Source organism: Sarcophilus harrisii, chromosome 1 (assembly GCF_902635505.1).
Source record: "Sarcophilus harrisii chromosome 1, mSarHar1.11, whole genome shotgun sequence".
Classification (NCBI taxonomy): Eukaryota; Metazoa; Chordata; class Mammalia; order Dasyuromorphia; family Dasyuridae; genus Sarcophilus; species Sarcophilus harrisii.
Genome location: NC_045426.1, coordinates 582,407,967 through 582,432,053, shown reverse-complemented (window position 1 = coordinate 582,432,053; position 24,087 = coordinate 582,407,967). Strand labels below are relative to the sequence as shown.

The window sequence follows — 24,087 nt, the reverse complement described above, 5'->3', positions numbered from 1 at the left end:
AAGGATATCTATAAAGGGCAGAAGAGAAAAAGGTCTATAATTAGCTGGAATGGAAGGATCAAATGAGGTGTGTTCCACAATAGTGAAGACATAGGCATTATTGTTGGCAATGGGAAATGAGTCAATGGAGAGAGTTTGAAAATAAGATAGTGGGATAACCAAGGGTACAATCTGCTGGAGGACATGGAATGGAACAGGATCACTAGAACAAATGGCTTGGTAAGGAGTAAGGCCACTTCATCATGTGAAAAAGGAGAAATTGATAATAGGAAATAAAGGAGAATAATATTTAATACCTTGATGAAAATGGCTTATAGTCTTCTCAGTACTATGCCTGCTTCCAGAACAACTTATTTCTTCAAGGAGCTCTTGGACTTGTCAGTCACTTCAAACCATATTTCTTAACCATCCCTTTTATTGCCTTTTCAAATAAAAAAAAAAATCACTTATCATTTACTATCCCCAATTTGGTAAGTAATTTGTACTAATTATATCCTCCAACATCATTTCTGCATCCTTATTTCATATAATATGACCAATCTACTTTTTTGCTACCACAAACTTTTGTTATAGCAATGCTATTCCTGTATCAGACACAACTTCTTTGCTTCAGATTCCATTCCCAGTTCTTGTCTGCTCTCCAACACTTAGACCAAAGTCCTGAAAATGGATGACTATCTGGCAGAATTGGAAGTCAATCAAGCTTATCTTCAGGATATCCTATGGATCACCAAGGCAAGGTTCCTAAGTCAGGACTTTGTGTACTAATAGGTATCTTCTTTTGAGTTATTCCATTTAGGAGTGGAAGGAAAAGAAACTATGTATGGTCTTTATATGTATAGTAGAGTGTATCTCTAGATAGGGTATCTGGTAATGTTTCTATCTATGGATAGCAAGAAGATAACAGAACTGGTGCTAGGTTGATCTGATTGCTTGTGGGGACAGGGAGCAAGCAGCCACTGATGAAAGGTGGTCCCAGAGTCAACTAATTAGGTTCTTGTTTAATAGTATGGCTCTCAAGCTTCCCTGACTTTATTCTCATGAGGATAGGATTCTCTTAATTTCATCCCTAATCTGTATTTACAACAATATTAGGAATAAGAGAATAGAAAGGAAATTAAATTTAGTTTAGAATTTGTTGTAAAACATATGGGAAGGAATAAAATTAACAAAGCTTTTAAAATTTCATGTGAATTATCAAAGTTATTCAACAGTAATATCATGGAAAATCATCTCCAACTAAAATAATGCAATAAATAATTACTAAGTACCTATGATACATAAGACACTGTACTAAGTATTAAGGGGAAGGGAGAAGGAAGCTAAGAAATATGAAAACATCCTTGTTCTCAAGTTTACAATTTAGTTGTAAGCAGATCCACATAAATGAAAAAATGATTTAAAGTGTAATCAAACTAGCAATAAGGGTTTTTGTTTTGTTTGATTTTGTTTTTACTAAATACGAAAGTCCACAAAGTTAATTACAAGAGCCTAGGTCTTTTTCACAGGTTTGTAAGGGGATGAGCAGAAGTCTCAATGTTCCAAAGTTTGAGATTAAAAAGAAACCAAAAAAAAAAAACAAAAACAAAACCCATAGGGACAATCAAAATTCAGTTAGCATTCTGGAGTCAAAAGCTATTATTTGTCCGTACACAAAACTTCTGGTTCATTCCAGTAAAAGTAAGCAACAAGATGTCATGATCAAATTTTAAAAGTTATTTTTTTTCCCGGTTGTCTCTGTTACAGGTTTTAAGTCCCTCCCTGTTTATTTCTTCCCTTTCTACCTATCTCAAATACAACACCCAGTTCTTCTTTCTGACCTATGATTCTTAAGGTACTCCAATAAAACAATCAAAACTTTCGTTAAGTCACCCAGGTTCCTTCTGTTCAATTGTTCTACAGACTGACCTTTGTACCATTTTTAGTGCCTGTTCTCTCATATCTACAGATACATTCTAGCTGATATCTTATTTGTGCCTCTTGCACAGCTATGCATGGAGAAAATTAGCTGTAAACTCACTTTGTCACAGCTCTTGTTAAGAGGCTGCTGTTCAACAATTTCTTATAAATTGCACAGGAAGATTATAAGAAACTCCAGTTGAAATTCATCAGCAAATTTGTCCATTTTTGTATGGACACATCAATTAAAATGCTCCTACAATAGTTACTTGTAATTGTTCCAGCCAGGAGCTTGCCAACTTGATTAACTTGTCTAAAAAAAAAAAATCAATGTCTAACAAATAAGTGAGGCATTAACTGTGAAAGATAATCATATACAAAAACCTATTTGGCTTCCTCAAATGAGTTGTTTAATATCCTTCTGTGGGCTGAGCATGAATTGCTTTTCCCATCAAACTACTGCAATATTCTGAGATGTCACCTTAATTTATGGATAGGAAAGCCTAGACCTTAACCGGGGGTGAGAGCAACTATCGGGGAATAAGGGTAAAAAGGGAGGTAGAACCCAGACAAACTTTTAAGGAAAAAAAAAAAAAAAAACTAATATCCAGGAAAGCTGCCAGAAAATCTCAATGTCCTTGGGTCTTTTGTAAGAACCTTGTCTTTACTAAGTGGACAAACCAAATTCTTTTTCATTTTTCTAAGATTTATTCATTTCAGTTATATTTTGGCCTTAATGAATTCCAAAAGTACAGTTTGCTTCTTCTTGGGTCCTTGGGACTAAAATGCAAGGCCAGCAAGGGACAAATTCTTCTTCTGACCTTTCACCTCCCTTATTGCTGTTGACCAATTTTGAATTGTAAATGAGTATATATTTGAAACCCTGGCACTGCCTGCCTTTCTAGCTCCCTGAGGCCTGTGTGGGTTACAGAGTGTGACAGGTTCAACTGGTTGAAGGGACATGGTAGTGCATGTACTCTTCATTTTCTCTTCTCTCAGGATTACTTCCCCAGACAATGTCCTTGAATAATGCAGACAGGGTTTCAGCAATGATGATAATATCTTGTATTTAGATAGTACCAGGTGCAAAGCACTTTCATACCCATTATTTCATTTGTTAACTAGTATATGCCAACATCTTCATTTTAATGCCAGTAAATCTTAGCAAATATCTGGTGAACCTCCAACAGTTGTCTATTTTTGAAAAGGAAATAGTATTTGTAGTTTTGTCCAGTTCCCAATAAATTGGAGTAAGACTAGATCATAATCCTTAGCCATAATTCTTAAAAAAAAAAAAAAAAAAAAAAGCATGCCCTCTATACTTATTCTGAGCAAGCATATTGGATATTCCTGATCAAGTCATATAGTCCTATTTAATTTCTACTTTAGCCTCTTAACTATTCTATATACATGTAACTAATATTCACTAAACTTTCACACACTAGGTAATTTTTAGAAGATTAAAAATACTCAATACGTAATTCCAGCATTAGTTTAAAAACATCAAGTTTGAGAAGACTCAGACAAGGTCTGGGCCAGGGAAATTATAAAAACCCAGGAAAGAAAATTATAATAAAGTCTAGGAGTAGGAAAACAGATAAAGGAAGTGAGGTAGGAAGAAGATACTATTATGTCAACATAAAAGACAACAGAGTGACCAAGAACAAATTTTTCCTAAATTTCAGTTAAGTGTTGTAATGATGAGGCTAGACTTTCCTTCCTCTTCTCTTCTTCCAGTCTAGTTCTTTTTCCTTTCTCATTTTTCTGAGTCATGTATTATAGGCTTGGTAGTAGTACTCTATACTTAGGCCCACATGATTCAAAGGCTGAACACATGTGCTGAAGTCACCAGATCTTGATCCTAAACAATACATTAGTGCAATGTACTCTGGTCATTAATGTGACTTTATACCAGAACATTAAAGTTTTAAAATAACTTTGCATAGGAATGAGGCAACTAACATCAGGGAGTGGAGTATGTAATCTGAAATCTTCTCAGCTTCTGATTCACATTCATGGTACTCTCATAGCTAAAACTCCTGCCTCTCTGACTGATCAGATCTCATTTTCAGGCTCCTCATTTTTCTCTGGTGTCTTAACAGTATATATTTTCCAAGATTCTGCCTTGAGCATGCCTTTGATTCTTCCTTTATATTCACCTTTGATGAACATTTTCACATGAGATTTCAACTGATATAATTATCTTCACTTCTAGGTGAGACTTCCCAATGCAAAGATATAAAACTCTAATGTTTAAATACATACCAGAATAATTATGCCATCACATATTCAGAGATTGAAGGAGACTTGAGACCATCTAGTCCAATTCTCTTGACAGATAAGGATGAAAGCAATCAAGTTGACTTTTCCAATATGACAAATAGAGCAGTGGTGGCAGAACTTGGTTTCCAACCCAGGTCCTCCAATGTGAAATCCAACATGTTTTTGGTATTTTTTAAACTGTTATCATGACTGTTGCCTGTCCTTTTACTCACTTCCCAAATTCTCATTTCTACAATATCTCTGAATCCCATTGCAATACAATGTTTTGGACCTTTCTTTTCAGAAGGGTCTTGCCTCATTATCCTCAGACCAATTAGGTTCCAAACAGCTACTAATGTACTACCATGAACATGTTATTTACTTTCAATAGCTTCTCATTATCTATCAAATAAAGTCTAAATTAATTACCCTGGTATTGAAATTCCATAATCTCCACATTTATGTACACATATAAATATGTACATAGTATATATTTTTCTAGTGAAACTATTCATCCTACCCCATTCTCACCAGCTTTCATCTGCCAATCCATGATCATATCCAATTTCATGTAAAAGAAATATCTTCCTCTCACCTCCATCTATTGAAGGATCCACCCCTCCTTCCTTTATGGTCCTTTTCTTCCTTCCACAAAACTTCAAAACTTAGCCAAGATTTCCTTTGACTGATATATCTTGCCTTGTAATATACTTGTGGACATATGTCATATCTCTGCCACTGTCCTCTTTCCACTCCTGCTACAAAATATGTTCCTTGCTTATATGACTGTTATTTTTCATTCCTGTTTCCTCCATGCTTAGCCTAGTACCTTACATATTGTCAGTACTTAATGTGGAATTGAATTTAAGTGGTGAGACTTCTGTTGGTCCATTCATATGTTTTTTGTTCATGATTAACAGCATATAATAAAGACATATCTATATAACCATAAAGTCTTAGAACTAAGTGAAACTATCTTAATGGTCTAGACTCACCTCTAACTGAATAAGCTACATCTTCACACTTGGAAGTATGTTTTATTTTCCTCTCTTACTAAGACTGAAGTGAGTTGGACTTAGGGAGAAATCAGTGGGAGTGGTATCAGGGAATTTATGAGAGATGTGAAGGAATATGTGGGTCAGCCTCTTGCTAAGGGCACTAATAAGCAGCTTTATTTCTGGAGTAAAATTCTACCTTTGTAAGTCCTTTAAAATGTATTTGCTTATTTCATCTTATCATGTGAGATAAAATAGGGATATACAGTTTTATAGGTGAACAAAGTGAAACACAGAAAGGTTAAAATGATTTTACAAATCTCTTCACTGGCTCAACTAAACATCAATTTGGTTTTTTTCTAAGGCATGTTTTCTCTCTATTCTTCCACCTGAAATGTTGATATAAACGACTTTTCTACAGTGTGAAACCTCACCTGTTACCACAGTGACTTAAGCTACTTATGTTCCTATTTAGACCCCTAACATCTGCCTGTTATTTAACCCTGATATCTCAATTGTTAAATGTCACCCCATATATTTTTACTATATATATATATATATATATATATATATATATATATATATATATATATATATATTGTTAAATGTCACATCTACCATATATCTTTACTTTCCCCATAAAAAATGTAATAAGCTTCTTGAAGATAGCAATGATCTTTATTTTCTAAAGCACAGGTTCCTCCATGTAATCTTTTCCCACTTCCCCCTTACTAAATTCCAGGAGTTCCCTATTATCTTTAGGATCAAACACTAAATTCACTGTTTGATAACCAAAGCCATTCTTAACTTAGCGCCCCCTTTCTTCCTACACTTTACTCCTTAACTTGAAGTCTTCAATCCAGAGGCACTGGCTTCCAGGTAGTTCCATGAATGACACTCTGCAGGAAACCATTCCCTACCCTTTTTAATTATGGTATCTTCTTCTTATCCTGCACATAACTTGCTTTTGCTTGGTAGTCTCTTCCATTAATTTTAAACTCTTTGAGGGCAGGGATTGCCTTTTACCTTCTCCTCCCCTCCTCCCACCTCCCCCCATCTCCAGTGCTTAAGGCAGTGCTGGGTCCAGAATAAGCACATAATAAACTTTTATTGAGATTGTGTCTTACCTCAACAATACTTATATTATCTTGCAAACTGCAAGTGCTTAATAAATATTTGATTGTTAAATCAATCCACCTAGCAGAGTACACTTTTAGAAAAAATATATTAAAAATTTAATTCTTTAGCTCTTCTGAAAATCGAGCTCAATATATGGGTATCCTTTTAAAAAATAGAGCTCATTTTTTGTATACAGATTTGAAAGCATTTCATTAAAAGATGATATAACTTAAATATTCTTTGTCAAATTTCTAGGACCTAGTGTGAAACTAGAAACCATTTAGCATCACTTTTTAAGAGATAATTTAAACCTTTTTAAAAACATTCATTGTGAATGAGTCATTCTTTCAGAATTCAATTCGTTGTTATAGGTGACTTAAACATCCTACCCTGACCTCAGGGAAAAAGAAAAAAATAATCTCATTAAATGGACTTATCAGTACTTGTTTTTCACCGGTACGTTCTAATACTAACTATAAATCAGACAAATGGTCCCGGGGGAGTTTCCAGGACTGCTTGGGGACCCAGAAACTGTGACCAATGCCTGCGGAAAAGGATGGACTCGATGTTACATTATATCAAAATAGATGTAACAAGTCTATACAAGTACCACTATTAAGGCAGATATTTAGACTGAAAGTAAAATCTGAGCCTTTCATCAACTATCTTTGGACTCTTTCGGTCAAAGATTCTAGACCATTCTGAGACAGCAGTGTCTGTGGCCGTTTCCCCCCCTAGGAATCCATTTATTGTGTTTAAACGTAAAGAAACAAGAACCCGCTTTTACGTCCGGGGCACACGGCTTTAAATTCCCGAAGCGTTCTGCTGTAGCTCGAACAGAAGGCCTCGTAGCTTGGGTTGGCATGCTTGTAGCACCAATGCTACCTCCTCCCGCCAGCGGCTCTCTAGCTCCGAACCATTTCATCAGTACTTCCCGGGGCATCTACAGGCTCGGGGAACACCATTAAGTGTGAGCCTTAAGCTATTTCAGCCTTGATGCCGCCTGAATTTTAAATCCTTGCACCAAAAGACCTAACAGGGAGATGAAGGTAAAAGCCTCATTTACGGTAAAGGGGCTGCAATATACTAGGATCAAGGACAGTCTGCAGGAAGATCCTGTTCTTCCCAGCTCACTAGGGTTTCCTATCAATGACTTCTCGAATGTCCTCAAAACGCCCGGCCCACTACCACTCCCTAACAAAGCGCTTGCTTTCCGGACCAGGTAGACTTGGGATCCAGAAGCGCTCGTGCTCGTCCTTTGGGCGTGAGGAGCACTTCCCCGGCTTAAACCACCTCCCACCCTTCCTCCTCTTCTTCCTCCTCTCCACCTAAACCTAGGACCCACCCCTGTGGTCCTCTCTAAGTCATCAATCCTCCCAGATCCCGAACTCCGGATTGGAAAACTTTTCCGTCACTCAACCCTCACTCAGAGGGTTGGACTCCTTACTTTCTTTTCCGAGCCTTAAAAGGTCACAAGGCTGCTTTCCCCAAGTCGATCAGGTAAAGCGGCGCCGGTGGGTAAAGGGGGAGGGGGAAGGAAGAGAGAATCAGGAAGGGGTGAAATGCAGGGGGGAGATGTCTACCTCGGCATACCCCGCCCCCGCCCCCTCCCAGTCAGGCCAGCCCCGCCCCATAGACAGCATAGGGGGAGGGGCGAGGCGACGCTCCTGTCCTTCCCCCACCCCTCCCCCCCGACCGTTCCGGCGGGGGCCCCCCACCCTACCCCCAGCCCCACCCCAGATCGATCACAATGCAGGAGCTGAGGGGCAGTTCACACAATCCGGTCGCTAGACCCAGCCCTGGGGGCAGTAACAGCGGCAAAGGGCGGGGGGCGAGGAGGGTTGGGGGGTGGGTGGGGAGGGGGGGGGAAAAGGGAGAGGGCAGCGAGAGGGGGGGAAAGGGAGAGTTTGAAAGGCCCCGGATGTTGCTGAACCGCTGCCTCAGCCAGAGGGAGTGACTAGCGCAGGCGCTGAGGGACCTAGCGAAAGGCTAAGGTGGGGCGGCAGTTCTTCCCTCTGGTGGGGTGGAAGGAGGAGTTTCAGAGGCGGTGGGGGCGGAGGAGGAAAGGGTAGGGAGGTTGGGTTGCGGTGGGAGAGAAGTGGAAAGGGAGGGGATTGCGCCCCGCGCAGGCGCTCTCGGGACCAGGATTGGGGAGGAAGGAAGGCGGAAAGGGGTGGGGGCTGGGTAAAAGTTGGGTCGCGCGCGTTCCCCAGCTCCGCTCGTTCGCTCTTTTTCCTCGCGCGCGCGCGCCGGGGAGCGGCGGTTGCGCTTGGGCCCTGGAGCGGTGGGCACCAATCAGCGGTTGCCATAGCAGCGTTTGACGTCATCGTGCGTGTGGTGCCCCTGCTGCCGGAGCTGGTGATTGGAGGAAACCCCGTGTCTGCGGAGCGGCTGGAGCCTGTGAGCTGAGAGATATAGGGACAGAGTCTCAGCCCCGCCGCTGCCACTGCCGCCGCCCAGAGACCGCTGAACCCCCTGTCCGTCCGTCCGCCGCCGCCACTCACTCCGGGCACAGGTAAGCGATGGTGCCGCCGTACCCCGGCCCTTTCCTCTTCTCAGCCCCACCTTGGAAGGGGCAGAAGCGAGTTGGGGGAAGAAATCTCTCCCTTACGGCCGCCCCCTCCCTCGTCCCCAGGCTGGCCGCCTGGCCGGGCGGTAGCGGCGCTAGGCTGAGGCGGAGTCTCCTCAGGCGGAGATGGGGCGGCGGCTTCCCTTCCGCTGGAGTCGGGCCGCGCTTGCTAATGCCTCCGGCTACTGATTTCGGGAGCAACAGTTTTTCAACGACTCGGCCCCAGATCTCCCCCCTATTCGCTCCCCTCCCCCCTTCATCCACCGAAAAAAAAAAACCGCGCCCACCGCGGAGATCCCCGGGGATAGGCATCCGTCCTCGAGGCGCTGGCAGCGGAGCGGGCTGCGGGGGTGGCCCCGTGTCCTATCCTCCTACCCCTCCGGAAAAGAGGGGGGAGAAATGAAAGAATCTCTCTGGTTCCTGCCCCATCCTTGCCTGCCTCCCGAGATAATTATTCCGCCGCTGCGGGCATTGCAGTAGCAGCCGCGGTGGCGGCGCAGGTGAGGCCGCCCCCTCCCCTCTTCTCCACCCTCCTCCCTCTCCCCCGAACCACTCCCTCCCTCCCCCTCCCGCCCTCGCTCTCGGAGGCGCAGGCTCGCTCTGCTCGCGGGCGGGCGCTGCGGCGGCGGGAGGGGGACCCAGCCCGCCCTCCCCCCACTCCCGGAGGGGCCGGTGGCCCCGCCGGACTGCAGGGAGGAGACCCCTGGGGCAGATCCGCACTCCCTCCGGGCCTGCTCTGAGGGGTCCGGCAGGTAGTTTCGGGGCGAGGTCACCCTCCCCGGCCGAGGCCTAGAATGCGGCTTGTCCCCAGTTGGGTGTGGGGGGGGGTTGCTACCGCCCACCGAGAGTGAGGGTTCTGGGGTGGGGCATGCTCGGCTTGTAGTGGAGCTGAATCGCCTAGGTTAGAGCCGTGGGAGGAGAAAAGCCGAGCAATTTCCCGGAGAGGAGGGGTGGAATAGAAAGGGAGGGTGGTTTTTTTGGGGGGAGGGGTGGGTTTTTTTTTTTTTTTGGCCTTATTAAGGCTCTGGTGAATGAAGGGGGGGGGATGGGGGGGGGGCGGGGAGATAGGTAGAGCTGGGGCTGGGCTCGGCCCCCGCGTGGGGGCGGCAGGAGGGACACTAAAGCCCCCCTCAGACCTCTGCCCTGATTTTCCGGGGCCGGACTAACTCGCTGCCGGGGGTGCTCGGGGAAGCTCTGGCGCTTTGCCTGCCTGGGCGTGGTTCCTGTGCCTTCTCCCCCCACCTGCTGCAGCTGTTGTGTCCTTAGAGCCTCGGTAAATGGGACAGTGCGAGGACGGGCGGCCTCGGCGGATATCGCTCCCCGCGGGGTGTGTCCATTACCGGGCCCGTAGTGGTTCCGCTTCGCCGGGGCGGACGCGGCCGCCGCGCCGTCCCGCGGGCCTGAGCGGCGCCCCCTCCCCCTCGGGCGGGGGCGCGGGCAGCTCCTCCCTCTCGCTCTGGTTGGAGGGGGAATTAACGCTCCTAGTCGTGGGTTGGGCTCGGTGACACAGATCCGCCATGACAAAGAGAGGTGGAGAAGGGACTAGCGCGGCGAGCTTGGGAGGAGTCCGGAGGAGCCTCCGGGCTGAGGAGGAGGGGAAAGGGCCCAAGCCCGGGCCCCTCTCGGACGGCTCTGGGCCTGTTCGTAACCCTTGTTCTCTCCTGGGGAATGGGCGAGGCCCCTGAGGAGGAGAGCCTCAAGCACCATTTTATTTCGAGAAGAACCTCCACTGCCGTTGGATCTGAGAAATGGAGCATAATCCCCAAAAAACCCTCTATTCTGTAACTAGTTTTGAACGTGCATAATTTGATGTTTAATATAACATCTTAAAAAGCGGTTACATTAGGCTTCTAGAAAATGTTACATGTTTGAAAATGAAGAGAGGCTGAAACTGCATCTAGTTAAATGTAGGCACTTTAAATATACCTAACAGGTTTTGGTAGGTGTGCATCCACTTGAAGACTAAACCCCATTTTTGTGGGTGTAAACGATTGATATTTGGGGAGTTCCATGATTGTAAACGGGAGAGGGATAACTTGGTTGTAATTTCACGGTGACAGAATTGATTTTCACTTATTATAAATACAAAAGAATGTTCTTGATTCAAGGTGATTTTTACTGCTTACTTTTTTCTTTTTCAACTTGGAATACTTAGTACTTTAAAAAATATCAAAAGGTAAACTGGGAATCAAGGGAGATATCGAATTAGGAAAGGGAAGAAAAAATAATAAATTTTAAAAATTATAAAGTGTTTTTCACAACACTGACTTGTACACATTGCTCACTAATGGTACATACTGAAGCTAATCCAAAAAAAGTAATTGGTCATTCTGTAAGAAATTTTAGTAAGGTAAAGATAGCAAAACTGGTCCAAAATATTTTTTAATGAAACAAGACTCAAATGTAAACAAAAACAGCCTCTATAATTTAGGTATGAATCTTGTAAAAAGTGGCATGAATTTTTGGAAAGATAAAATGAAATTTTTTAATCAAAAATTGTGATCAGTATATAAGCTGAGATATCCCATTAACAATTAGAAAAACTGCTAAATTTTGTTTCTTTGATAAGGTGATTGGGAACTGCAATTTTGAACATCTGACTTAGGAAAGATAGTTCAGTTCCTAAGCTAAGATAGTGTTACACCATTTTTAATGATGAACTTCTGAGGCTTTTTAGGATATCTGGAATTTGAATATGTCTGGGTAAATTGGTCTGTTAACCATGTTGGTTCTGGTCATCCTGTTAGAATTTTAAGTCTTTAAATAATACCTTTTTTTTCCCCTTCAGAACATTCAGTCATGGATAAAAATGAGCTGGTGCAGAAGGCCAAATTGGCTGAGCAGGCTGAGAGATATGATGATATGGCAGCCTGCATGAAGTCTGTAACTGAGCAAGGAGCTGAATTATCCAATGAGGAGAGGAATCTTCTCTCTGTTGCTTACAAAAATGTCGTAGGGGCCCGAAGGTCATCTTGGAGGGTTGTTTCAAGTATTGAGCAAAAGACGGAAGGTGCTGAGAAAAAACAGCAGATGGCCCGAGAATACAGAGAGAAAATTGAGACTGAACTAAGAGATATCTGCAACGATGTACTGGTGAGAATCAATAAACAAATACAGCTTCTTTATTGTAGAGTACATCAGCTATAAGCTTGATTCTCCACTTTCTGGGTTTTGTTTTTTATAAAATATTGAATAAGATCTATTTTTATGAAATGTATCCCTCTATATCAATAATGGAGGAGAGAATAGACGAGAAAGGGAGCAAGGATATCTTAAAAACAAAATCTAAAGTTTTGCAGCTTGTCTCAGAACTTATCCTACCTGTGTCATTTTGTACCTGGGACAAGACAAAGTTATATTTAGTTATAGATAAAGTAATGGGACTTTAGAAGCTTTGTATACCTGTTTTTACTTAAGTGTGTGGTGGGTGTATTTGAGAGAGGGAAAGAGAAGTGTGTATGTGTGTGTGTGTGTGTGTGTGTGTGTGTGAGAGAGAGAGAGAGAGAGAGAGAGAGAGAGAGAGAGAGAGAGAGAGAGAGAGAGAGAGAGAAAAAGTTATTAGAATTATTGTGTATTGTGCTTTTTTATATAAGAGACTCGGAATAGGAGTCTCATTATGGATGGTAGTACCCCTCCCTGGATTAGGTGATGTAATGTTCAATAAAATGAGTCAGCCTAGCAGAAAACCGTCTGGCATCCACAATGTTTCTATTGCCTGTTCATTGGTAGCTATGATAAAGATTCTGAGTATTTCAAACTTGAATTTACTGTATAGGTTGAGATAAAAATCAAAATATACTTATTTTCAACTAATTCTAAGAATGGATGGTTTATCAAAGTGCCTTCCTGGTGTACAGAATATAGAGTTTGTTAGAATAATCCTTTTGTGCCAGTTTTATAGCACCTTGAAGGTTAGGAATTCAAGTTCACAGAATGATGCACATTACCAGCTTTTTGGATTCATTAGAATAGAGCTATTGTTTGTAATGCTTTATTAAAATTTTTTGCCCTTAATACATTTTCATGGAAATTATTTACGTAGAGAAATCTATATGACCACTACCAGGACAGTTTTTGTTTTTTGGTTTTTTTTGGTATGTTCAAACTTTTGGGTATTTAAAGGAAAATTATTTTTATATTAATCGTGAGTTGGGAATACAGTGGTATACTTGGAGTTTTAATTTTAAAAAATTATATGGAGAGTTGTGTCCGAAAATAAGGAATTCAGTGATGTCTCTGCATTGAGGTGTAAATTTAAAGCTTAGAAAATGAATGTGTCATTCTGATTGTGGTTTCAGCAAGTATTAGTGCAAATCCGAAGCTTAATTAAGAATTAGCTTTTTCTTGGGTTATCTGATTTGAATGTTTTCATTTTGATTTTTGAAGTTGCTAGGTAAGTTTTTTTAATTGCAAATTTCCATTAAGAAAGTGAGCATTACATTAAAATGTGGATAAAAGGAAATCATAAGAACATATAACACTATTGTGATGAAAAGATAATCTACCTTTCCAGGTAGGTATTTGTAGATTCTCAGGATGATAAAGTACAAGAGTGTTGAATTCTAATTTGGGTTTTCTTTATTGTCCTGCTATCCAAAGTCTTATGGTCTTTCATTTATCAAAGAATATGAGTCTTTAATTGAATTTCAGTGCTTAAAACATAACTTCAATTCTTGTCTGTGCTATATATATTTGCCTTTGATTTTGAGATAGTTATATCAGGGTAATAGAAACTTGGCCCAAAAAAGTCATCACTACTATATTGTAGCTAATAAAAAGTATAGGATATCAAAACATGTTATTGGTCTTTTCTCCTATATAATCATGTCATATTTTAAAAAAGGGCTCCATTTACCAGCTTTAGGTGCCACTGGGGTTACTATAAAGTTGTTTGTTAAGTGACCTTTCTTATAGAATCTTATCTACAGTACTGTCTTATATGTGAAAGACTGCAGCTAACTATCCATTACAAAATTGGTCTTTTTGTTTGCTTGTCCACTTGTATTTGATTTGAGATCAATACCTCTTGAAATTCTTTTCAAGAATCGTATCAAAACTGAGTGAAAAGATTTCATGAGCATATTGAGGAATGTGCTGTGGGAGTCACAATGCAAATTAATTTGATATCTCTGCTCTCCAAGAATTTTGGGTCATAAGAGAGCAATATAACATGAGCAGAAGAATCGTAGCATTCTTCCTTTTATCAAATAGCAGATAGAGAAGCATTTGTCAACAGTTGGCTCTCTGGTTTTACTTCAAGATGTTTAGAATAGGAGCTCTGGGGTCTTTATTGCCTGTCTTTGAATATCTTGGAAATAAATCTAGTGGGTACTTGAGGACTCTTCTTTCTTTAAACATATTAGCCACCTGGCAAAAAAATCTTGAGGTTAACTCAAGACAGCAATGGAGACTTATGAAGATTCCATTCCTAAATGTTTTAATTCCAAATCTTGTCAACCGTCTAGGTAATGAATTTTCCTTAAGACATTCATCTTTTTACACACAAGGGCTTAATCATCATCCTTGAGTACATATTAGCCTAACTCAGTAAATATTTAATTATATGTTTGGGATTTTTTTTTTTTAAGCCGGTAAACCTAACCTTGGGGGAAAAAAGTTGTGTTCTCTGTGTATGAACAACCCTTTAGGTTTGATTTTTGAAATCAATCAATCAAGTATGGCACTTATTTTTGATCCTTTAATTCCCCTTAGTCAAAAAAGAATTCTTTTCCACAAATTTTCTTAAATTACCTGGACTTCTACTAATAGCTATTTTAGTATTTTCCTATCTTCTGTTGTAAAATTTAAGCTGTTTTGAGTCAAGGATTGACTTTTATCTTTATCTTTAGTGCATATAATCTTGACTTGGGTTCTTTTACAAATGTTAATTATATTGAAACAATTGACAAACACTTAACTTGGCATTCAAAGCCTCTTATCACAATCCTCTTTCCACATAACTTTCCAACCTCCTTTAATTGCTTTCAGAGGAAAGGCCCAGAAGAAGCACCCTCAAGCACATACGCATACTCTTGTATGAAAAGTAGAAAAATGTAAAACTTCACCAGGGAATATATAATTTGCATTGCAACATTGCTTATAAACTTAATCTAAATTTTCTTAAAAGTTTGCACTGCCTTCTTCATTTAATTCTTCAATTCCATTATTAATCTAATCATTTGTAGACAACAGTATATAGTGTACAAGATTTTCCTATTCTAATTGACAATCTCCCAAGCCCAAAATAACTTTTATCACCAGGGATAAGCAGTTTCTGCAGAAGTGGCTTGGTGTTCTGCTGGCAAGTCTGAGTGGAGGGAGTAGTAGGAGGAGGAGGGATAATGAGGAAATCAGAAACAAAAAAGATGAGCTCATTATGTGGTACAGATTAGTGGTTCTTGCCATTACCACATTTTACCTGTAATTTGTTGTATTTAATAGTGAAAGTTGACAAATCTGACCTTCAGTATAGTATTCTTTATGCCAAATATTGAATTATTTGAATTATATGATTGCCTATTTCCAGTAGTAAAATAATTGGAGGTTAATCATGTATAGTGATTATGAAGCATGAGAGAACAACAATCCCATTCTAGGAATTGACAGTCTCTGAAGCCTTAGAATACCTGATACCACTAGAGATACACAATTTTTACAGAAGTTACTTGGTTCTGGGAAATCTGGGTGGTCAGTCAGGGATTGTGATAGAGGAATTGAAAACAAAAAAGATGGACCCTCCCGATGTCATCTATTGTCAGCTGTCTTAACAAAGCTTTGATCTCTGTCCTCTTTTAATAGTGGTGGTCAAATCCATATTAGAGTATTCTGCCCATTTATTTGAGCTCTACGACTAGATAAAATATCAAGAACTTTGAGAGCACTTAGTGATGGCTGATAATTTTTTTTAAAATGACAGGAATTATGGACTTTGAAACACAAGTTATTAGAGAAAGTATGCCATTTGTCTAAATATCTAATAAAGGAAGTAATCCATACCCTTCTATTGAAGAGATTTAGTTTAAAAAAAAAAAAAAAAAGGCAAGAAATTCCTGACAATGGTTGTTACTGTTGAAAAAGGGTTAGAAGCTTGTGATCATAACAGGTTTTTTTTATTTTTGAATGATCTTTGCACATAGGAAACACTAAGTAAAGTTTATTGAATTAATGCCTACATATATGAAGGCAGATGTTTGATTTTTTAGTAGTAGAAAATGCAGATTCTGGAGTCACTGGATCTTGTTTCATTTTCTAACTTAATACAACTTTCCTGGAACTCATTTCCTCATCTGTAAAATTAGGTAGTTGAACTTGGAACTCTTTCAGCTCTAAATTGTGTATTAAGGGGTGTGTGTGTGTGTGTGTGTAAAGCACTTGAAATTAAGATCACTGTTTTAATTTAGGAAAAAGGTTCTTGAAACCAAAAACCTCATATACTCATCACATAACCTATTCCTTCCTAAGACACTTTGCTAGTAGGATTAGAGCAACCTTTTTAAGACCACCTCTATGAGTATTCTCAATTTGTCCTGTATATGTTTTATTTCTCTGCAGAATTTTTTGCATGCTTTCTCTTAAATTGTGAGTTCTTAAGATCAACGTTGGCCTGTGATTTTCTTTATGTCCCCAATGGGCTTGGCATATGGTAATGGCTGAATGGGAATTCTCTTGATGACTTGATTTATCTGACCTCAGTATCTGTGCTTTGACTCTAGATGCTACTACTGCTCACTATTCAAATGAAGGACTTATATGTCTTAAGGGTGAATCATAAACCTTTAACCAACCATTGTTGGTTTCTTTTCTGTGGCACATGATCACTAAATAGTTTTGCTTTTGTAGGTAAGTAGGAATGAGTGATTTAAGTGGTGTGAGGAGTTTCCCCTGATCATTAAGAAGTTAAAATCTCAAAAACCTGGTAAGGCAGAGGCAAAATTTGATCAGGTCTTCCTGGCTGCCAAGTTTGCTCACATGTAAAATGAAAGGATGAGACTAAAGGGCCTTTAAAAATCTATTCCAGGTCTAAATTTATGATACTTATAACTGATTTAAATTAACATTTCACACCCATAGCCACTGAAATGATTGCCCTTTAAACACAGCAAAATGGCTTGCTATTTCCTTCTTCAACTCATTTTTTAGATAAGTACAGGCAAACTGGGTTAAGTGACTTGTCACACAGATAAGTACCTGAGTACAGATTCTAACTCATCTTTCTGATTTCAGGCATACCACTCGTAACTGCTCTCATAAAATCTTGTACTCCCCTGTTGGCTTCAGGATAAAAATCCAAAAAGCTATGTTAGCATTTAGAATGCTTCATAACTTTGTACCCTATTATACTCTTATAATATATACTATTTTATTCATATGTATATATATAAATAAAATGTACTCTGACAAATAGTTTCTGGTGCACTGAAAACAATCCTGACTGTTCTACAAACAATATAGTCTTTATCAGTTCTGAGCATTTTCTTTGGCTGTCCCCCTCTATACCACTGTGTACTGATTTCTCTGGCTTCCTATTCCAACTGAAATCCCTGGAAACTATTCTAGTGCCATCCTTCTGTTAATTACTTCTATTCATATATAAAAATAGCTTCCTTTCTGCATGTTTGCATTTTGTCTCCTCCACCTAATCTAAAGTCTTGAGGACAGGAACAGTCTTTTTGCATTCCCCAGAGTTTATTAATTTGCCTTGCACAAAGTAGGTTTTTGATATACTTTTAAAGGCTTTTGCTGTTCTTTGACTTTGTTTTGTATTCATTATTTGTATTTCAACACTTTCTCTGTCTAAAATAGGATGTTTTTTTTCTGTCCATCTAGTTCAGAGAAGTTAATTGAAGGAATTTGTGTCCTTTTTTATTTTCTCCCTCCCCCCCAGTCTAAAATTGGTATTTGAATCTTACTCCTACATTTCCTACCTGTCACTTTGGGCAAGCCATTTCACATCTAGCTTTCTAGATCCCCTTTCTCTAACAGAAACCTTTAACCAAATGTCCTTTGAATTTCCTTATAGCTCTCAGGTGTGTGTATCGTCCTGTGTCCTAATTTGAAGGATTTGATTTTATTTGTAGGTGACTACTTTTATAGTAATAAAGGTGTCGTATTCAGCCTTTTTGCATTGGCATTGAGTAGGCATTCAAATGTTGGTGTCTAGGTTTTGGGAGAATGCATTTTTCTTCACATTGATATTCAAAATCTGTCTTTGTTGTAATTTCTTTCTTTGACTTAACCTCTTGGTTAATGTAGCAGGCTAGTTTGGCTCACTTTTAATTTATTATAAGTATATACAGAATAGAATAACATGATAGCCCAAAGTAAGATAATAATTTAACACTTAACAATTGTTGTGACTTGATAGAATTAATTTGAGGTTGCCCATTCCTCTAGAATAATTAAACAAATTATAGAATGTATGTAGAATGTACATACATATATAAATAACAAATCTAGTTCAATTCCTTCTATTGTTCTTTTACCTTGATATGTGGCATTGATAAAAAGATTTCATCTAAATCAAGGGTTTTTAACCTGATATCTCTGAACTTAAAAAAAATCTTTAAATATAAGTGATTCTTTGTAGTTTTATGCATTTTTTTTTTTTACATTTGAACTCAGATCTTTCTGACTAGTCCTATCACTGTTAACTGCACCACCTAGTTGCCACTTAAGAAAATACAGCTCATTTTCCTGATAGGATGATTGGGGAATTGTACTCTAATTTATTATTAAGGATACTCTTTCCTTTCTGCTTTATGGTTTCTTACTTAAATCCCAGGTTTGTGTCTTATACTGCTTGTGCTGAAATTATGTTTGTTTTTTAGGCTATTTGCTCTCTGGAAATTTATCTGTAGGTGTATGTATGCATTAGAAATTCAGAGATAAACAGAAAAAGATTCGAGGACTAATTTTTTTCAAGTTTTCTGCTTAGCTGGGGAAAAAAAAGAAAATTAAGTCACTTGCCTTTTAAAAGAGAATCAGATATTTAATGATTTTAAACTCCTGTGCTAATCTTTGTCGTGGATCTTCTAAAAGTTTCCACTATTAAAATTTTCAATAATAGAAGGACTCTATATTAAGTTTAATTTAATTTAGAAAACTCAGAATATATATAGACAGATCTATATATGTACACATGTACAACAAAAAGATTTTAATTATTTATTTTGGCATGCACCTTACATAATATAAACTTGGGACTGGAATCTTAGGAGACTTGGTTGTTCCTAGCCTCAGCTATGGTACTGACTTTTCTGTGATCCCTTAAGATTTCAGTAATGAAGTAAATGAGGGCATTCTATACAACATGACCTGTACTGTTCTTTTCAGTACTGAAAATTATTTTGGGGGGAAGGATAGCAACAGTAATAATATTGGCAGTTTTATTCATAATATTGGCAGTTTTATTCATCAAACAAATTAAAATGCCTTCTTATTTCGTTATTTGTGCTAGATGCTGAAAAGAAAATACCTGTACCCTCCTTGAATGTAAGCACTTCTTAACTGGCTGGGTCTCTGGAATTTATTTTAGGCAGGGTCTATAAACTTTGGGAAAAGTTACATCTTTATATTTTGTTTTATTAGATGTAACAATAAAAGGAGTCCATGATACAAAAAAACTTAATTTTTTAAAATAAGTATAAATACCCATAGGACCAAAGAAATAATTTGGATGAGAAACCAGAGAAGGCTGTCTGTTGCAGTTGTACTTATACTGAGATATTTGGAGGGAGTTGTGTGTGTGTGTGTGTGGGGGGGGGGGGGTGTCTTTTTGGCAAAAATCAGATTTTTAGCTGTAAGGCATCATATATGCAAGTTACAAGCTGATTATTGATTGTACTTTAAATACAGGTAGTTAAAGCCCAAATTTATAAAACCAGTTCCCCAAAAGTACAGAAAAACTTTGATATGGGGAACTTTGAATGCTACTTACACCTGTAGTTTTTAGCTGTTTAAAAATTGAAAAATATCTTGGAACATCATTGTCCAAAAAATGGTACTGGGTGCAAATGTCAAATTGCAGAAGAATATAAACTTTTAAAATATTAAGTTAGCAGTATAATAGCCAGACTTGACTAAAATCAGTTTTCAATCCTTACAAATCAATAGTTTATACATTAATGATCTTAAGACTTATCCTTTATATAACTATTAAATTTATTAAATTCATTTATTTGCTGAGTGATTAAATGAGTTAACTTAATTGTTCAGACAAAGACATGGATTTGGAAGTAGAGTTAATTGACTTTGCCACTCAATAAATAGCCTTATCTTCTAGCCCTGCATGAGAAGAGTTCTAAAGGTCTGACATTCAATTCTTTTTTTAAAACACTTTCCTTTCCTATTGTTTAGCCATATAAATCAAACATTTTTTAAACTCTTTTGACCAATGGCTTCAGGATCATGTTTACTAGGATTAGGATAGGCACATTGGCTATTGTTTTATCTGTCAAAAGTGGATCAAAATTCTTTTGGTTTAAGAATCATTTATTGTCTACTCTAGTCCACTAAAAAATGCCTTTTATGGCAGAGGCAAATTTTTTTGCACACTGAGTTTGAAAATATGCCCACCCAGATGAAAAGTGGCAAAAATCATGCCAACTACAGTTCTAATACCAAATATAATATTGGTACATGTTCAAGATTGTCAAATTTTAATATGTAGAAGTATTGTGGTTTTCAGCATTGTGCAATCCAAGAAATAATTCATCAGATTTCTTACGTAGTTGTAAAACTAAAATACACTGCAGAAATCAATATAAATCTAGTCAAATATGAACTATACATAGTCCAGATTTTAAAAGCTCTGATGGAAAAGAATGTTATTTCTAGTCAGTCTCTGCTCTGTCCTGGAATTGTGTTTTGAACATTCATGTATTACTTTTCCTTTTGCTAGGTAAGCCCTGCAAATAAACAAAATGAAAAGAAATCCATGCTCAAGGAGATTCTCCTGGGGTTTGGAGAATTGAGTTGCAGTAGGGTTAAGAAAAGATAAAATAATACAGATTAAGCAAGTTGTGTTTTTTTTTGTTTTTGTTTTTTGGTATAAGCAATATTAAGATAGAAATACATGACTTAAAACAAGTCTTATAGTATGGCATTAAATTTGCTATTACGATATATAAATCCAGTTAATGCCAGTCTCCTTAAATCAGAGGTTTACTAAAGACTATATTCATAGCCCAGATTGGTCTTTCTTATAACCATGTAACACTATTTAGGTAAAAGTCAGGAATGTCTGTAAAACAATGTAGACTAGGTCTAGAGGCCACCATTTGTGCCATTTGTGGAACCACAGCAAATGGCAGTATTACAGACTTGGAGACACTAGTCAGATCATATTAATATGCCTTTCTTTCTCCTCTTTTCCCCCTCCACTCCCCAGCACCAAGTCCTCTTCTCTTCAGGCCAGATATCAACTTGTCCTCATTTGTTCTTAGTTAGCTTGTCAATACTTTTTCTTCACTTGAGCTTGATACAATTTATATTAGCAGTCTTGGGGGTGAAGGGCAGCTAGGTGGTACAATAGATAGAGCCCCGCCCCTAGAGTCTGGAGGACCAGAGTTCAGATATGGCCCCAGATAGTAGCTATGGTGACTCAAGGCAAGATGTTGCTGGGTTTTTTTTGTTGTTGTTTTTGCTTTTAGTTTGTTTTTTAAAAAGAGTAACTTATATTAAGAGTTTCTGATAAAGGCTTCATTTCTAAAATACATAAAGAATCAACTCATTTATAAGAATACAAGCCATTCCCCAATTGATAAATGATAAAAGGATATGAACAGGTAATTTTCAGATGAAGAAATTAAAGCTATTTATAGTCATATGAAAAAAATGCTTTAAATCATTATTGATTAGAGAAAAGCAAATGAAGACAACTCGAGGTACCACGACACACCTTTCAGATTGGCTAAAATGACAGGAAATGATAATGATGAATGTTGGAAGAGACATGGGAAAACTGGCACTGATACATTGTTGGTGAAGTTGTGAACTGATCCCAACCATCCTGAAGAGCAATTTGGAACTATGCCCAAAGGACTATCAAAACTGTCCATACCCTTTGATCCAGCAGTGTTTCTTATGAGCCTGCATCCAAAGAGTTCATTAAAAAAGGGGAAAGGATCCATATGTACAAAAAATGTTTGTAGCAATCCTTTTTGTAGTGGCACGGAACTGGAAACTGAATTAGATGGCTGTCAATTGAAGAATGGCTAAATAAATTATGGTATATGAATGTTATGGAATATTATTCTATAAGAAACTGTCAGCAAGATGATTTCAGAGAGGCCTGGGAGAAACTTAAGTGAATTGATGCAAAATGAAGTGAGTAGAATCAAGAGAACAATTGTATATGTCAATAGCAAGATTATATGATGATCAATTATGATGGCTCTTTGTATGTATCTCAGCATTCCTTCTCTACATCACAACAGTGTATTCTCCAAAATAATTTTAGTCCAAAATAATTTTAGTACAAAGGTCCAGCTGTTTTACTTCAGTATTTTATAGTTTGTAAAAAACAAAAAAACAGGAGTTTGCTATGAAAGAAAGGTTTGGATTTAGATTTTGAAAAGCTTTAAATGGCCTATTGAGTTCTTATTTTATCTTAGTGGCAGCAAGGATTTGTTGAAGGAAAACTTTAGGTCATCTATGATCAGCCTTGGCCTTCAGGTCAATTATTTTGGCAGCTTAGAATGCAAAGTCCTTTGAAAGGGGAGAGACTGGAAGTAAGGACCAATTAGGTAACTATTGCATTGTCTAGGTTAAAGATGATGAGCAAACTGCTCTGAACAAAAGAGATTCAAGAAGTAGATTTCAACAGATGATAGAGAGGTAGAATCGGCAAAACTTGTCAGGTGTTTGGGGGGGAGGAAGACTTAAGAAAAAGGAAGAGTGCTGTATTTAACATTAGAGTACTTACACTTACTGTGCTTGTAACTTTGTAACTATTGGGAAGATACCCAAGTTCTTCAGTGCTTAAAATCCTCCGGTGCAGCTGCTGGAAATTCCCTTCCAAGTACAAATCAATAATTTTATGATCTCGGTGATTGTGGTTGGTTGATGGTGGTTTCTACAGATCAGAATTAAGGAAAGCACATCAAAAATGTTCTCTCTTTTGTTCTTAACATGGAGAGTCTTCAGATTCTTATAAGTGAGTAATAGTTTGGTTTTGGGGTGGAGGAAAGAAGAGTCTGTCATCCTCTTTAGTCCCCTTTAATACTTAAATGGATATTGCACCCAAAAAAGGGAAGGAAAGATAAGAAAAAAGCATACAATATAAATGAAAGGATGTAAGAAGGAAATTTCAAACAAAATTAACCAGAACATCGAAACATCCAATTATGACATTTGTTTCAAATTCATAATCCCCAACTCCCTGCCTGCCTATTTATCTCCCATCCTTTTTATGTACCATTTTATTTTACTTTTCTGAAGAGAGCTGAGGCTTAGCATCAATGATATGATAGACTGGTGCAGTCTAGGCTGTATTGAGGCAATGCCCAGGATTGGTATGGTAATAATAAACACCTCGGTGCTCTGTCCTGGTCAAATGAAAATTGGAATGCTATGTTCAGATCTAGAAGCCATGTTTTAAGAATTATATTAGTAAGTTAGTGAACAAAGGAAGACAGCCTGCTGGGGATGTTTAGTCTTTCAAATATGTGAAAAAAAGACTCATGGAAAACAAATTAAATTTGGTGGTCTTATTCTTAATTTAAAGGATACAAAAGTAAGAGCAGTGGTTAGAAATTGAAAAGAGATAAATTTAAGGAAGCTTAATTTTGGGAATCCAATAGAATGTAAATCCTCGTGCACAGTACAGTGCTTGGAACCGATTAGAGACACTCAATAAATGTTTGTTATACAAATGTGGAATGGATGGCATCAGGAAGGAAATGGATTCTCCTTTGATTTTGGTAGTCTTATAGTGATAATTTGATGACCAATAGTTAGCCGATTTAAGTCCCTTCCAAATGAGATTCTTAATGTTAAGGCTTCAAAATTTTGATTATTGATTCTGGGGATTTCCAAGTCCAAGAAATATAAGTATCAATTTTTTGGGGTTTGTCTAGCTGCTATTACTTACCCATTGTTTTTACAGTTTGCACTGTCAGAATATGATGTTTCATATCTGGCTAAAGCTTTCCTATATAGGAAAACTTAAAAACATTTCAGGAGACCAGAAAAGCTTAAAATATCTTGAACTGCTATTTGATAAAAAGCCTACATTGAGAGATT

At 38.4% G+C, this 24,087-nt stretch overlaps 1 protein-coding gene across 1 annotated transcript in view; it reads left to right on the top strand.

Moving 5' to 3' along the window:
- The first annotated feature begins 8,603 nt into the window (after positions 1-8,603).
- YWHAZ (tyrosine 3-monooxygenase/tryptophan 5-monooxygenase activation protein zeta) overlaps positions 8,604-24,087 on the top strand; it is a 35,212-nt gene continuing 19,728 nt past the window's right edge. The window contains exons 1-2 of the mRNA XM_012541745.3: positions 8,604-8,790; positions 11,633-11,937. Coding sequence (XP_012397199.1) covers positions 11,644-11,937 — 294 coding nt within the window. The 5' untranslated portion in view covers positions 8,604-8,790; positions 11,633-11,643. The remainder of the gene's footprint in view (positions 8,791-11,632; positions 11,938-24,087) is intronic.